The 16,356-nt window shown below is 46.9% G+C and overlaps 1 protein-coding gene across 5 annotated transcripts in view; it reads left to right on the forward strand.

The window, feature by feature from the left end:
- Positions 1–15,351, forward strand: part of LOC118357545 (vesicle transport through interaction with t-SNAREs homolog 1A-like) — a 169,716-nt gene extending 154,365 nt beyond the window's left edge. For 4 of the 5 annotated variants that reach the window (XM_035734742.2, XM_035734743.2, XM_035734744.2 and 1 more), the window contains one exon: positions 13,724–15,351. In XM_035734742.2, coding sequence (XP_035590635.1) covers positions 13,724–13,897 — 174 coding nt within the window. In that variant the 3' untranslated portion in view covers positions 13,898–15,351. The remainder of the gene's footprint in view (positions 1–13,723) is intronic. The other variant, XM_052478323.1, reaches the window with a different exon arrangement.
- The last annotated feature ends 1,005 nt before the right edge of the window (positions 15,352–16,356 follow it).

The following is a 16,356-nucleotide window of genomic DNA, read 5'->3' on the forward strand; positions in this document are numbered from 1 at the left end:
GAGCGGAGTCTATGGATTCCAGCCTCCAGGGCACTAAGCAAATGGAGCCAGAGCATCATGTCAATAACCCAGTTAATGCAACAAACCCGTCTCACTGCTGGCCCCATCCTCAAATTGTTCTTTTTTTAACTGCGGAGTGGGGGGGGGTCAATCATGAGGGAATCAGGGAATCAGTGTCACTCGGGGCTTCTTCCCCTCCTATCCCCTCACCTCTCCTTTTTCTCACTTTCTCTTTCTCTCTCCCCTCCTCTCTCTTGCTGGATTGGGCCCCTCTTTCTCGCTCTCTCTTTCCTCTTCCTCTAGGACATTGTTTTTCTCCACTCGCTCACATCTTAGGTGTCTCTCTCTCTCTCTCTCATCATCCCCACTATCCCCCTCTCACTCTCCACTAGCCCTCCTCCTCTCTCACAGCTGAGACTGGGATTGTACTGGAGAAGGAGAAGGAAGGTGGGTCTGCAAATTTAATGCATCGGCATGGATTATTTAGACTGACTAAAACCTCCCTTGTAGTGTCAAACGGTAGATGACATTATCATTTTTTTCCCCCTCTTACTGGACTGACCAACCAGCTTGGAGCTTCCGCCCGTTTATCCGCAGAATGGAGCTGGTCGGCTTTGAGAAGAAACACAAGGCCCAAACAAGTGGTTATCCAACAACCGATGAATCACAAACCCAGATTCTGTTGAGGCTTCTTGTGTAATCCGATGGTTATTTCACACGGACTCGTCAGTTGCACTCCTGTAGTTTTCCACTTTTCCACTACGCCCTCGTAATGCGAACATGCACGTACACAAACTCTCACACACTGAGACACACACACACACACACACGGTGGACCTCAGTTCATCTCCTGTGCTTCTGCCTCCCGGCCACACTAGCGTAGTGTGTCCATAACCCCGGAGGTCGCAGGGTTAACTCTAAGACAGGCCTGCTGCCCTGAAGCCTGTGGGCTTGACCTCTGACCTCTCTTGCTGGAGCAAATTTTTATCCACACCACCAAATAACCTGGCTCAACTTTAAACTGTAAACACAGTCTGTTCAGACTGGCCCAAACAATGAAACTTTAGAAATCAAGACATGAGTCAGAGGCTGTTTTTTTCTTGCTATTTTCCAGTCAGTCACCATCACCCTGTGTGTTGGCCTGTCCATAGAACTGTAGCTGCACTGCTAGTGTATGACAGACTATTCAAACCAGGTGAATGGCCTGAGGTAGAAGGAAAGAGCTCTTTGTTTTTTCCTAAGCGCTAGTTTTGAAGTGCGAGGCTACTAACTGTCACAGCCATTGTTTCCATAGGTCGCTATGGCTGTGTGCCACAGAGGAGTGTTCTGTCGAGTGGTTTGCGTGCGCCAAACACATGTCGCCCCGCCTCTCCATGGTGTACTTGCCTATGGAGCAGCGAGAGGAACTGCCCCTCCCTACCTTAAAGCTTAAGGAAGGAGGTGAGGGCTCTGCGAGTGTGGTGCCGGGAAAATAACCTCTCACTCAACGTCAACAAAACAAAGGAGATGATCATGGACTTCAGGGAACAGCAGAGGGAGCACCCCCCTGTCCACATCGATGGGACCGCAGTGGAGACGGTGGAAAGTTCCTCTGCGTACACATCACTGACAAGCTGAAATGGTCCACCCACACAGACAGTGTGGTGAAGAATGCGCAACAGCGCCTCTTCAACCTCAGGAGGCTAAAGAAATTTGGCTTGGTACCTTAAACCCTCACACACTTTTACAGAAGCACAATTGAGAACATCCTGTCGGGCTGTATCTCCCACTGGTACGGCAACTGCACCGCCCGCAACCGCAAGGCTCTCCAGAGGGTGGTGCGGTCTGCCCAACGCAAACTACCTGCCCTCCAGGACACCTACAGCACCCGATGTCAAAGGCAGGCCAAAAAGGCAGGAACGCACAATCCCTCCATCAGTGCTCAGACTGTCTGCAATAGGCTGAGAGAGGCTGGACTGAGGGCTTGTAGGCCTGTTCTAAGGCAGGTCCTCACCAGACATCACCGGCAACAACATCGCCTATGGGCACAAAGCCACCGTCGCTGGCCCAGACAGAGTCCATGCCCATCTTCCAAAAACTTCTGAAACGCTACCTCTTCAAAGAGTATCTTAAATAATCCCATTGCACTCGCCCCTCCCCCTACTAACACAGACTTTTCTGATAGCTACTTTGAGGAAAATTTGACTTACTATGACTGAGATATGTGGTTGTCCCACCTAGGTATCTTAAGATGAATGTACTAACTGTAAGTCCCTCTGGATAAGAGCATCTGCTAAATGAATGAAATGCAAAATGTTGATTCAGTCTTGCCATAATTTTTCAGTTATTCCGCTTTGTGCAACCAAGGTCCTGCTTGAGTGTGTTTGTGGTTAAGCACACACAATGGGCAATGGTATTTGATGGCTCATCTGTAAAAGAGACCTTGGTCTCTGCGTGACTCCGTGTCAGAAGAAACGTTAAATGCTCACGTTGTGTTTAATTACTATACTTATTCCAAAATAGCTTTTGTTAAAAAACTTTGCTGAAAACATTTCTTTACAGAAGAAATGCCTTTCATTTCAGAAGAAAGGTGTACTTCCTAACTGAGTAGGCAATACTCTGTCGTGTGTGTGTGTGTGTGTGTGTGTGTGTGTGTGTGTGTGTGTGTGTGTGTGTGTGTGTGTGTGTGTGTGTGTGTGTGTGTGTGTGTGTGTGTGTGTGTGTGTGTGTGTGTGTATTTTGGGGTTGAGATCACTATGTCAACATTACCCATATCTGGAGACACAGGATGCTGAATGAAGCCGCAGGGGGTTTTAAGCAAATATTTGGAGACTTTATTCGAAACGGCAAACAAACACAAAAAGAGTCTCCAAACTATTTAATTTAAAAAAAGACACAGACATAAACACACGTTTCCTCATTACTTCTCCTCCGTGGAATCCTAGACAGCCCTATTTTACGACGTAATTAGTTTTAAAGCATTGTTTGGAGCAGAGACAGGACTCTGGCTGCTTGCTTCAGCAAACAATGTCACGTGGTGCCATGATGTCAAGTTATTGAATGTTTTAAGATACAACAAACATGGCAAAAAACTCTTGGCGGCGCTTCCATAAACATCGTTTGTCATTTCTGTTTGTCCCCCCCCCCCATCCTTTTCTGTAATGCTGCGATTCCAAACAGCTTTTTAAATCTCTTATCTATTCCTGATCCAATGGCTTCAAGTTGCCAAATTCCATGAAAAAAGGAATTTGGTGTCAAATGTCAATCCTGGCTGTATTCCTACTACCATTGTCGGACCCAATACTTCTACGTAGAAAAGCAGCACAACATGCACCTATACAGCTGACATCGTAACTTTCCTTAAAGTCTTTAACGAGACAGCCATGTGAACGAATCCACTGAAACCCCATCTATCTTTCTCTTTTCACTCTGTCTGTGGCGGGTATTGTGTGACTGCAACGCAGCATGCAGACATCATAAACCATTGCCCCGGGTCTGCTCTAGAATGCTCAGCGCATCCCTGCTCAACTCCCCCCTTCTCCTTTTCCTCCCCACCATCTCAGTGAAAGCGAATGGACAGCCCATAAGGATGATTTATGTGGCCTAATGAGATTTCAATACTGAACAAACAATAAAAATGTATGTGCATCATAGTTTTGGAGGCCTGTGGCTCCATGGCTAATGTCACGCCCTTACAGCAGGCCCTGTTAATCCGATGCGCAGCTGGCCCTCCCGTGGAATGCGGCCGAGAGGTTTTGTGTTCGGAAATCTTAGCAAGTGAGACGAAATGGTGAGAAAAGTAATTTATCGGGCGCTGTATAAACGCTGTACTATTCACTATTAACCTCCAGGCTGGAGGGATTCCCATCTCAATGTCCCGCTCTGCCCAGCCACCTTCCCAGAATACATAGCATCAGTCACAACAGCAGTTGGGTGCAGCGGTGGGACCCGTCAGGGGTTAATGCTTGAACAGCAAGTTAGGTCAAGTCTACCCTATTGCTTTTCCAACCACTTAAATCAACCCCATGTATCCTTGCATACAGTATGTTTTTGTAATAATACATTATACTGTAAAGATTAGGGTATAGAAGTCTTTTTGTTGTTATTTTTTACATGCAACATCCATGTATGGCCTACATACTCAGTCGTGTGGCATTTGCACAGCAATATAACCTTGCCCTCCAAGTCGAGGCTCCTCTAAGAATCCTGTGTAGGCACACTTGAGCATCGTAGGGGTCAAAATCACATTTAATTTGTCACATGCTTCGTGGACAACAGGTGTCGACTAACAGTGAAATCCTTACCTACGAGTCCTCTTCCAACAATGCAGAGTCAACGATAAGGCAAAACATAATAAAACATTGAAATAGTGACACGAGGAATAAATACACAGCGAATAACGAGTGAAAAATGAACATGGCTAAATACAGGGAGTGCCAGTACAGAGTCGGTGTGCAGGGGTACGAAGTAATGGAGGTTAGCTATGTACATATGGTAGGGGTAAAGTGACGAGACAACAGGGTGGGTAGACAGCAGCAGCATATGTGCATAAAAGTTAGTAAGTTAGTGCAAAAAAGGTTGAATGCGGTTATTCCGGGTATTTAGGGTAGCCATTTGATTAGTTGTGTAGCAGTCTTGTTTAGTCTTATGGCTTGGCGGTAGAAGCTGTTCAGGGTCCTTATGGTTCCAGACTTGCCGTGCGGTAGCAGAGACAACAGTCTGTGGCTGGAGTCTTCAACAATTGTTTGGGGGCCCTTCCTCTGAAAAATACCTAATTAAATGCCACTATATTAGAAGAAGAAGCCCCATTGTGGACATAGTCGAAAGATGTCCTCTGTCCTTTCTCCAGCTATTTGTTTGTTCCGAGATGCCTATGGGAGATAAGTGAAGTATGCAGGACACACAATGCACATATTATCCACATATTAAAAGGAGGGGGAGTGAAAAGAGAATAGGGGAAAGGGTGGAATAAGGGACGCAAGAAAAGACAAAGGGGGACCGAAAGGTAAGTAGGGTGGGAGAGATCATGTGGACGTAAGGAGAAAGTGGTTAAACTAAAAAATAGAGAGGAAGGTAAGTCGAAAACAGAAAAGGAGAACATGAAGGGAGTGGGGGGATCGGGTGAGGGGGAGCGAGATTGTAGAGAAAGGGAGGGAAGGAAAGAGAGCTACTTTTCTGTCAGGCTGCCAGCTAGGGAAGTGATCTGTGTACCTATAAAAATAAGAGAGAGCCTCAAAAAGCCACCTGTACATTTCATCGGGACAGGAGGCTGCAGCTGCCTGAAACCACTACAGGCAAAAGTTCTTGAAAATTCCAGAAACAGTTGCAAACAAGGTATTTTCTCTCCCCTTATTTATTTCCCCTCATTCGCTCTCCTCTCTCACTTTCTTTGCCTGGCTCTCTTTCACACACACACACACACACACAGTGCCCAACTTCTCTCTCTCATTCTCTCCCTTTCTGCATCTCATCCTCCCTCCATACCACACTTTCCATCTCCCTCCTCCCTCCAACACATTTCCAGGTAGAGGTCCAAGTCCCAGCCTCGGCTGCAGGCTGGGTTGTTAGCCGCCAAATAAAAAATGGATGAACTTGTAGAGCCCCGGTGCTGCTCTCATGCGTCGGTGCGAAGCTCGTAAAAAAAAAAGAAAGAAAGGGTGCTCCGTCATGGAGCGGCTGTGCGCCTCGCTCAGACCACGGACTCCAAACGGAGACAGACTCCCTCCCAACCGTGGCACAGAATGTAGAATACAACAAATAGAGCTAGAGATTGAACAAGCCTGTCGGAGGACGCGTGTGGGAAGGAAAAGAGAGCCCTCATTGTGGTGTATATGAGCATGTACTAGTAACCCCCAAAAAAAATCACTCCTACTTTCATGAAGAGATCCAGTGGGTAATTACACTGGAATTTGACTAATAAGCCCTTGTGAAAATGATGTATAAACACATTCAGGTTCCTATTGAGATACAGCATTCAGTACTGGCTAGAGTGTGATAGTATGTATAATAACGTTCAGGTTCTTATTGAGATACAGCATTCAGTACTGGCTAGAGTGTGATAGTATCTATGTGTGCATAAGTACTGTTTTTCTTTCGGGAATTACATGATGTCGGGGACTTTTTAAAGTAAATAATATGCCATTAAAGAGCTCAATTTTTTTCAGCCCTGTGTGTGTGTGTGTGTGTGTGTGTGTGTGTGTGTGTGTGTGTGTGTGTGTGTGTGTGTGCGTGTGCGTGTGTGTGTGCGTGTGTAGGCAGGACATGCATATAGAGGGGTAACATTGCACTACTTCAGGTCAGCCTATTGTCCAAGCTGTTAACCCAGCATCTCAAATAGTTTCATGTTTATGACTGGGTTTTTTTTGTCTTCGCACACAATTTATGTCTTAACACGTGTATTTTGTACAGTACGCTGTTGCCGCTGATTTGACTCCTTTTACTAGATCTGTTTCATTCATTAGATTGAAACAAGGCCAGTTCTTACAGCTCTTTCCATTGAATCGGTCGATTTAAACAGAGTACTTTGACGTGAGTGTGAGTGAGGAGGAGGGGTGTGAAGACGGGCAATAGAATAAAATATTTATTTGTATTAGTTCACGATCACAAGCAAACGCGTTAGTCAGGGCTCGCCCCCCCCCCCTTTCCAGCTTTCTGCACCATTTCCATTACTCTCACTATTTGTGAACACATTGAGCCTTCCGGCACCCCTCCCTCCCTCCCTCTTTTCCCCTCCCTTGTTCCCTTCCCTCTTTTCTATCCTCTCCTCCACTCCTGTCCCATGCTGCATATTCCCAGGATTTAGAGAGAAAGAACCAGAATTGGTCAGACAGACATTGATTTTAGTTTTATTGGCCTAGTAGTGGAAAGGAGGGGGGGGGGGTCTCTGGGTGTTAAGTTTGTTTTCTAAGGTAGTAGTGATGTGCTGTGTCCGTCTGTCTGTCTGAATGTGTGTCTGTATGTCCACAAGTCCACCTCAGAGAGCCAGCAGAGAGGGGGTGTGTGTGTGGGGCTTTAGGGCACACGCACGCGCACACCCACAGTTTCACTGACTCTCACACCATAGAGGTGTATCCCTGGCCTCATTAGGACTGGTAATAAGGGTGTGCTGTGAAGAAAATACACTAAGGGAGAAGGAAAAGAGAGAAAAAAATAGAGATTTTAAATTTTAATAACATGGGTAAGATTTTGTAAATCTTTCCTGACAGAAAAGTCCTCATTATTTTCATCTGTCTCTGAGGAGGCTCTCTTCCAGCCTTCTTCTCCGGGTAAACGGACTCTTCTAGGGTTTCTGCGCTCTCTGCTGCTTCTCTCTCGTTTTCATTCTCCTATCCCCCCCATCTCTCTTATACTTCTCCCTCCTCTTGCCCCTCTCTCCCTCACTTGCATGCATGTACAGCATCACCGGTCTTTGGGCAGTGCCACAGCTGCTTTGCTCTTTAGTGAACTGCTTGGTTGCTTGTTGGAGAGAGAGAAGAAAGAGAAGAGAGAGAGGAGAAAGAAGAGCGAGAGAGAGAGAGAATGTTGGGGGATCACAGAAGGGCCTCATGAGAAGTTGCGCGGGGGGGGTATAAGGCTTATCCCAAGTCACCTCTCCACCCCTCCCATTCTTTTCTCTTATGTCAAGTGTCAAACACAGAGGATGGATCCGGTTTGATAAGTTCTGTCCTGTCTGGAGATGTGATGTCTCAGAGCTGGATCTGCTATAAGGTAGAATAAACCATGTTTTTCAAACTGAAACTATCTGGTCAAAGATATGTTTGGAGAATTTTACGATGGCATTATGTGACTTCATTTGAATAAATAAGGCTTGTAATCGTGTGTGGCTGGTAGACTGAAATGAATCTCTTTGTGTGACATATCATCTTTGCAGTGTAGATATCTGTTTGATGGACAACTCTGTAGCAAAAGGTATCATTGCAAATTAGGTCAATTGGATTATATTAAGGGGGACAGTGCTATCGCTGACTGATCTAGGTTTTGATTGTGGACTACAGGAAAAGGAGGACCAAGTACACCCCCGTTCTCATCGACTGGGCTGTAGTAGAGCAGGTTGAGAGCTTCAAGTTCCTTGGCGTCCACTTCACCAAAAAACTAACATGGTCCAAAAACACCAAGATAGTCGTGAAGAGGACACGACAACACCTATTCCCCCTCAGGAAACTAAAAAGATTTAACGTGGGTCCTCAGATCCTCAAAAAGTTCTACAGCTGCAACATCGAGGGCATCCTGACCGATTGCATCACTGCCTGGTACAGCAAGAGCTCGGCCTCCGACCGCAAGGCACTACAGAGGGTAGTGCGTTCGGCCCAGTACATCACTGGGGCTAAGCTCCCTGCCATCCAGGACCTCTACACCAAGCGGTGTCAGAGGAAGGCCCTAAAAATTGTCTGCTACCGGATGGCAAGCATTACCAGAGAACCAAGTCTGTGACCAAAAGGCTACTTAACAGCTTTTACCCCCTAAGCCATAAGACTCCTGAACAAGTGACTCCCCAGACGATTTACATTACCCACCCCTCTTTTACGCTGCTGCTACTCTCTGTTTATCATATATGTATAGTCACTTTAACCATACCTACATGTACATACTACCTCAATTAGCCTGACTAACCAGTGTCTGTATGTAGCCTCGCTACTGTTATTTTTTACAGTCTTTTTACTGTTGTTTTTATTTCTTTACTTATCTATTGTTCACCTAATACCTATTTTTTACTTAAAAATCGCACTTTTGGTTAGGTAAGCATTTCACTGTAAAGTCTACACCGGTTGTATTCGGTGCACGTGACAAATAAACTCTGATTTGATTTCACTCATCCACTTTATGATGGACTGTAGTGAACAATTCAAATGAACACATGACACAGATAGGTGATCCTTTTTTTTTTGAGTGACTCACATGTAGATTACTGAGATCATCAGTCGGATAACTAGCCAAACCAACGGAATATTCCTCCTTTCACACCTCTAGCTTCTCGCTCTGTCGTGGGGGTTCCAGGGTTCATTTCACTGGCTGTCAGAGGGCAGGGCGTACGCTCTTTAAAGTGTCACAGACACTGTTTAGTAAATGGATTGAAACATGGCTTAAGTGAATTATGACTCCGTTCTAATCCCTCGCTCCTCTCCTCCACTCTGGACTCTCCTTTCCTCCTCCCCGTTTGGCAGCCTGGGGGCCTATTCCTCCCCCTCGGAGGGTGTTTTCAGAGGCCCCTAACCACCGGTATATTCATCTACATGACTGTAGGCAGGAGAGGGCTCCCCCCGTCCCATGCATTTTACTCATTCATTCAAATGACCTGGCTGGCATCAAACAGACCAGCCCTCGGTCTTCTCCTTCTCTCCAATCCACTTTCCCGGTGTTATTAAGGAGGCATTTCCCATATCCAATGAACTAGACACCCCCAGTTAGGGATTGCAATATATGCATATTGTGTTCTTATGTAAATGCGGATATGAAGTCTAAAAACATGAGGAGAAATAGGGCTTGAGAGAAAGGGACCGACTCTTCCCTAGGCTAAGTGGTAAGGGGATACGGTGAGATTCGCGCAATCGAGCCGTTTTTCTACTTACCCGGAGTCCGATGACCTCGTGGACACCATTAATTATGTAAACTGCGTGCAGTTTGAGGGAAGTTAGTTTCGCAAGCCAATGCTGACTAGCGTTAGCCCAATGACTGGAAGTCTGGCTGGAAGTCAGTCAATGACTGGAAGTCTGGCTGGAAGTCAGTCAATGACTGGAAGTCTGGCTGGAAGTCAGTCAATGACTGGAAGTCTGGCTGGAAGTCAGTCAATGACTGGAAGTCTGGCTGGAAGTCAGTCAATGACTGGAAGTCTGGCTGGAAGTCAGTCAATGACTGGAAGTCTGGCTGGAAGTCAGTCAATGACTGGAAGTCTGGCTGGAAGTCAGTCAATGACTGGAGGTCTGGCTGGAAGTCAGTCAATGACTGGAAGTCAGTCAATGACTGGAAGTCTGGCTGGAAGTCAGTCAATGGCTGGAAGTCAGTCAATGACTGGAAGTCAGTCAATGACTGGAAGTCTGGCTGGAAGTCAGTCAATGACTGGAAGTCTACAGGTAGCTTCCGACACTAAATGACGGGTCTCGTTTTTTAACCTGTTAGTCCTATAGGGGCAGTATTTCATTTTTGGATAAAAAGACGTGCCCGTTTTAAGCGCAATATTTTGTCACGAAAAGATGCTCGACTATGCTTGGAATTGATAGTTTTGGAAAGAAGACACTCTGACGTTTCCAGAACTGCATAGATTTTCACTGTGAGTGCCATAGAACAAAATCTACAGGCAAAACCAAGATGCTTGAGTGACCAGGAAATCAACAGGATTTCTGGAGGCACGTTTTCCGGCCTAAGAGGTTAATAAGCTTAATAAACTATTTATAAGTAGTGTAGCTATCGGCCTATACTGCTGATAAATGAGTCTTTTGGCTTTCATAACCATTCATTAACAAGGCATGTATTATAAAATGACTAAATGAGCATTTATTATAATTTAGAAAGCATTTATAAAGTATAATGGGTCATCCTATAGTTATTTAATTTACTATTTAACACTACACAAAAAAAAGACATATACTCTCCTTAAATACAACTTATTTTAAGGTGGTACTTCCCTATCCCCCTAACCAAGTTTTCGCCAGCCCAAAACTAATTTCCCACAACCCCCCTTCATCTCAACCCCTCCTCCACAGCTGTAAAATTAACTTGCAGCAGGATCCCCAAAACACATCACATACAGTAACACGCTAGCATCTCTGTTGGGGCGTTTGCGGGTAAATAATCATGCTGAATAATGAATGGCAATTAAAGGGAGACATGGGGGAGATGTGGCCTAGCTAAACACGCGCTGATTAATGTTTCCCCCGCTCCACCCCCCCCAATCGGCTCTGCATTATGCAAGTGCTGCAGCGCCAGGACCCTATCAGGAGAGGCCAGAGCCACGGAGACGAGGCCCATTTATTCAAATCGATCTCTGATAAACATGGCGAATGGGTATACACGGCGCGTCAGGGGGAGTGTTATGTCAGAGCTTACTTCACTCTCATTGCGGAACGTCTTTTCTCGCCCTTGCGTGCGTAGCCTGCGTGCGCGCACAAACGCAACCAGTGTGTACTGTACAAACATGCTTGCGCACTTTTACTCATAGGCAGGCGCTCGTAAAATCACTCACGGCACACGCTCCGACACACTTAAACTCTATACAGACACAGGCACAGGTCACCCCCCTTCTCACCCCCAACAAGATTTAGATGCAAGTGGCTGTTCCACTGGTTGTCATAAGGTGTATGCACCAATTTGTAAGTCGCTCTGGATAAGAGCGTCTGCTAAATGACTTAAATGTAAATGTAAATGTAATGTAAATGTAAAGGCTCATGCCGGTGCATGTAGAGACAAGTGTTGTCTTGGTGTGTAGGCTGGGGCTCTCAGGGCTGCCGAGTTGTTTCCAGGCTGATGGCTCGGGCCCCTGGAGACTCTCTCTATGTCAGGCTGGGACTGGAGCTCGGGTAGCATAGGTTCAGGCTGTGGGCTAGGGGATGGAGATAGGAGTCATAACTGAGGGGGATTGTGAGAGTAGGACAGGGGGGGAAGAGGATCATTCTGGAGGCTGGGAAAGGAGTATAGACAGCAAGGACTGAGACATGGGGAGGAGTTTAGAGGGTGTAGCTGGAAGGTGGACAGGGGGCGAAGGGGAGTGGACAGGGGGCAAAGGAAAGTGGACAGGGGGAAAAGGGGAGTGGACAGGGGGCAAAGGGGAGTGGACAGGGGGCAAAGGGAAGTGGACAGGGGGCAAAGGGGAGTGGACAGGGGGCAAAGGGAAGTGGACAGGGGGCAAAGGGGAGTGGACAGGGGGCAAAGGGGAGTGGACAGGGGGCAAAGGGGAGTGGACAGGGGGCAAAGGGGAGTGGCCAGGGGGCAAAGGGGAGTGGCCAGGGGGCAAAGGGGAGTGGCCAGGGGGCAAAGGGGAGTGGACAGGGGGCAAAGGGGAGTGGACAGGGGGCAAAGGGGGGTGGACAGGGGGCAAAGGGGAGTGGAAAGGGGGCAAAGGGGGGTGGACAGGGGGCAAAGGGGAGTGGAAAGGGGGCAAAGGGAAGTGGACAGGGGGCAAAGGGGAGTGGACAGGGGGCAAAGGGGAGTGGACAGGGGGCAAAGGGGAGTGGACAGGGGGCAAAGGGGAGTGGACAGGGGGCAAAGGGGAGTGGACAGGGGGCAAAGGGGAGTGGACAGGGGGCAAAGGGGGGTGGACAGGGGGCAAAGGGGAGTGGACAGGGGGCAAAGGGGAGTTGAAAGGGGGCAAAGGGGAGTGGACAGGGGGCGAAGGGTAGTGGACAGGGGTCGAAGGGGAGTGGACAGGGGGCGAAGGGGAATGGACAGGGTGCGAAGGGGAGTGGACAGGGGGCGGAGGGGAGTGGACAGGGGGCGGAGGAGAGTGGACAGGGGGCAAAGGGGAGTGTACAGGGGGCAAAGGGGAGTGGACAGGGGGCAATGGGGAGTGGACAGGGAGCAAAGGGGAGTGGACAGGGAGCAAAGGGGAGTGTACAGGGGGCAAAGGGGAGTGGACAGGGAGCAAAGGGGAGTGGACAGGGGGCAAAGGGGAATGTACAAGAGGGGGCCATAGAAGAAGGTGTAAGAAGCTGAAACTCAGGCTGGGATAAGTGTCTGACTAAAGAAGATCAGGACACAGGCTAGAGGCAAGAGCAGGTCTACAACTGGAGTTAAAAGCACACTGCTACTATCCTCAGGACAGGATAGATGCCGGGGCTGGGGAAGGGGTAGGTAGGGGGTGAGTGAGCAGGCCTGAGTTGCAGCTCCACAGCCCCAGTGATGAATGGCTGGAGCATGGGCCATTCATCTCCTGCTTAGAGCAGTGGACACTGGCCCACCTCCCCCTCCATTCCCTTTCCACTCCCCCTCCACATGTCAGCAAATGTGATAATTCTGTCATTTGTCAGGAGTGACGGAGGGTGGGGAAGTGTGTGGGGAGAGGCACTGGAGACTACTTCTGGGACTACGGACACACACACACACAGCGATAGATACACGTGAACACACACACACAAACTAACACATTAATTGTGTCTCATTCTCCTCACTCCCTCTCTTTGTAGAATTTTTTTGTTCAAAGTACATTTTTTGTCAAGTCTACTTAGGCAACAGTGGGAAAATTGAAATGTGCAAAAAGAGCGAGGCGTTTTATGGCACATTCCATCAGTAATTCACTGATTTTATTACCTCCAGGAAATTTGTGAGCCACATTTTCCACTTTATTATGAAAATAATGTTTTTAAAGCCTGTCTGCAGTTTTGTGTATGTGTGATTGGATGTGTGTTTACGAGTCTGTGTTTGGGAGATGCTGGAACAAGCAATTGTGTGTGTGTGCGTGTGTGTGTGTGTGTGTGTGTGTGTGTGTGTGTGTGTGTTCGCTTTTGGACAGCAGTCTTGACAGTAGGAACACTGTGAACAGTAAATACCCTTGTATGAGGCCCTCATGGTACCCATTAAACATGATAACCTCGGAGTTAAGGGCCGGTCATTTTGTTACACATAAATGCATAAAAGTTTGGGCGTGTTTCAAATGTCTCTGTGGATTCAGACAGGCTACTGTAACCCCTGGCTAACCCTGTCTTTACTTATTTTTCTTTCTCTCTCTCTCTCTCTCTCTCTCTCTCTCTCTACCTCTCTCTCTCTCCCTATCGTTCTCTCTCTCTACCTCTCTCTTTCGTTCTCTCTCTCGCTGCAGAATCATCCAGAACCGAGTCCTGGTCTTCGTCCTCGGTGCCACCATCCTCCTCACCATCATTCTGGCCATCTATTTCAATGTGCGAGGACACTGATCTCCCCCAATGCTCTCACACACGCACACGCACTCCGTCACACACACACACACACACAAAACACGCACCCGCATGATTAATAGCGACAAAAGTGTTTGCTCTGGAGTAATTAGAACAAATGGTACCCATGAATCACTCTTTCTGGGCCCTGACAGGCGTCTCTCTCTCTCTCTCACTCGCTTTCTCTCTGAGACAGCCCCCCTCTGTGTCTTTTATTGCTATTGATAATATTCATGGTGTCGTCGTCACTGGACTGCGTTTAGCGTTGGAGATCTATCTTTTCCCTGGGTAGAGAGGGCCTGTAGGGGATTTAAAAAGTCTAGACTGGTTCAAATATGTACAACTTCCTACTGTTGTTCATTGGCCATGTCCATGGTCTGACCTAAGGTGTTTGCGGGTCCCATTTCTGTGTGTGTGTGTGTGTGTGTGTGTGTGTGTGTGTGTGTGTGTGTGTGTGTGTGTGTGTGTGTGTGTGTGTGTGTGTGTGTGTGTGTCTGTACGCGGAGCTTTTCTCTCCCTCTGTCAGACCAACTTTCAACACGTCTAGTCTATTAAGCGCTCGACTCAACTCTTTGTGTGCAAGATTAACATGGGGGCCTACTATATGAATGTACCCAGCCTACTGACATGTAGCTCCTAGCTATCCTCTTTTATGAACAGCACAAAGGACAGTGCCTTCAAATAAGAGATGGTTTTCAGAGTCACCTTTTTGTTTTTGGCACGGTTGGGCCCGAATGTGAGATATGGAAGATATATACAACCCATAGAAAATGCATGAACAAGTTTGCTTCTGTTTTAGCTCAAGGAAGGAAAATCCCCCCTTTTATCCACCCTCGTCACGTTACTGACTCCCATCACTGTTATCTGACTGTAAGGGATCTTAATAGTGTCCAGACTCCATTTTGTTTTTACACACAAGACATTAATGGAGAATTGATAATAGTAGGCAACATACTGTTCTAAACAGGTGTACATACTATTGTAGAAAAATCATGTTTTTTTGGGGGGGGGGGGTTTCAACAGCAATTATATTTATTTATAAACATTGTTTTAGAATCGATGATAGATTTTTGGGTTTAGCGTTAAAGATTATGTGACCAATCGTCTTTGTCCGGCGAATGACATTTTTTTATTATATATATATATTTTTTAACCTTTATTTAACTAGGCAAGTCAGTTAAGAACAAATTCTTATTTTCAATGCCTCGGAACAGTGGGTTAACTGCCTGTTCAGAGGCAGAACAACAGATTTGTACCTTGTCAGCTCGGGGGTTTGAACTTGCAACCTTCCGGTTACTAGTCCAACTCTCTAACCACTAGGCTACCCTGCCGCCCCACATGACATGTATAGTATTGTATAGTCCAGGACCAATTGAAACATGGATTGCTTTGATTGTGTGTGAATTCAGACTTAAGCCATTTTTAATAGGTGTGAAATTGCTCTGTTGTCCTGTCTAAATTATTGTATTTCTTCTTTCTTTACTTTTTGTCGAGTTGAAATGATGACAATAATAATGCAGTACTTTTACATAGAGCTTTTTACCCGAAAGTCTTCAAGCTGACAATGATGTTCCATGCTCTTTTTACCAACTCACAATACTGTGTGTGTTTAAGTCCTTGAGAGTTATCATTAAGTTGAGGAATAACGAACGAAGGGGAGAAGAAGCAGAAGTGGAAATAAGGAGGTTGAGGGAGGGAGGAGAAATCCCTGCCAGTTTGACAAACCTCATCCGATAAGCACCTGTGCAATTGGTTTTTCCATCAAAAAGAGAAACTGGTGTGTGTGTGTGTGGAGGTCTGTGTGAGAGTCTATACATGGAGGCCGGTGTATATGAGCAAAATAACGTAATATTGTATGTATCTGTCTGCTGTTCACCTATGTGTGTGCCTGCGTGCGCTCCCCCCTCACACCACCACTCCTCCCTCTGTCTCTTCCTCCGTCTCTCTCCCAGCCTGTCAGGATGAGCTGAGTTGAAGCGCTGCTGCAGCCTCCCTTCCGCCGTGCAAGCGTGGCTGCGGCAGGCAGCGAGCGCGGCTCTTTTTGAAGTTGTAACGGTGTCAAAAAGTCAGGGCTGACTGACAGCCATCAGTCCCACAGGGCCTCATTAAAAACAGACCCACTTGACAGGGAAATAATTGAGCGCTGGCGACAATTCTGCCTGGGCTCCGTTTAGATGTTTTTATTTTCTTTCATTATTATTTCTGGCTATTATGTTCATTAAGAAATTGCATTAAACAACTTTAGATATGGGGGGGGGGGGTGACAATTTATTTAGGGTGGGGGGTTATTTCAACAGGAAGCCTGTCGTGATTTAATGGCTTGGCAGACGCCTGGTATCATCTGCCAGCTTTCTCCTTCTCCTCTCATTCTTTCTCTCATTCTCTCCGTTTTCTCTGCCCATCCTAGTCTCCTTTTTTCCCCATCCCTCTAATACAGTATCTCTACATGCCTCCCTACGTCTCTCTCTCTCCTCATCTCCCACGTCTCCCTATCCATCCATCCCCCTCTCTTTCCTTCCTTCCCTCTCCTTCCCTCCCT

Source organism: Oncorhynchus keta, chromosome 24, assembly GCF_023373465.1.
Source record: "Oncorhynchus keta strain PuntledgeMale-10-30-2019 chromosome 24, Oket_V2, whole genome shotgun sequence".
In the NCBI taxonomy this organism is placed as follows: Eukaryota; Metazoa; Chordata; class Actinopteri; order Salmoniformes; family Salmonidae; genus Oncorhynchus; species Oncorhynchus keta.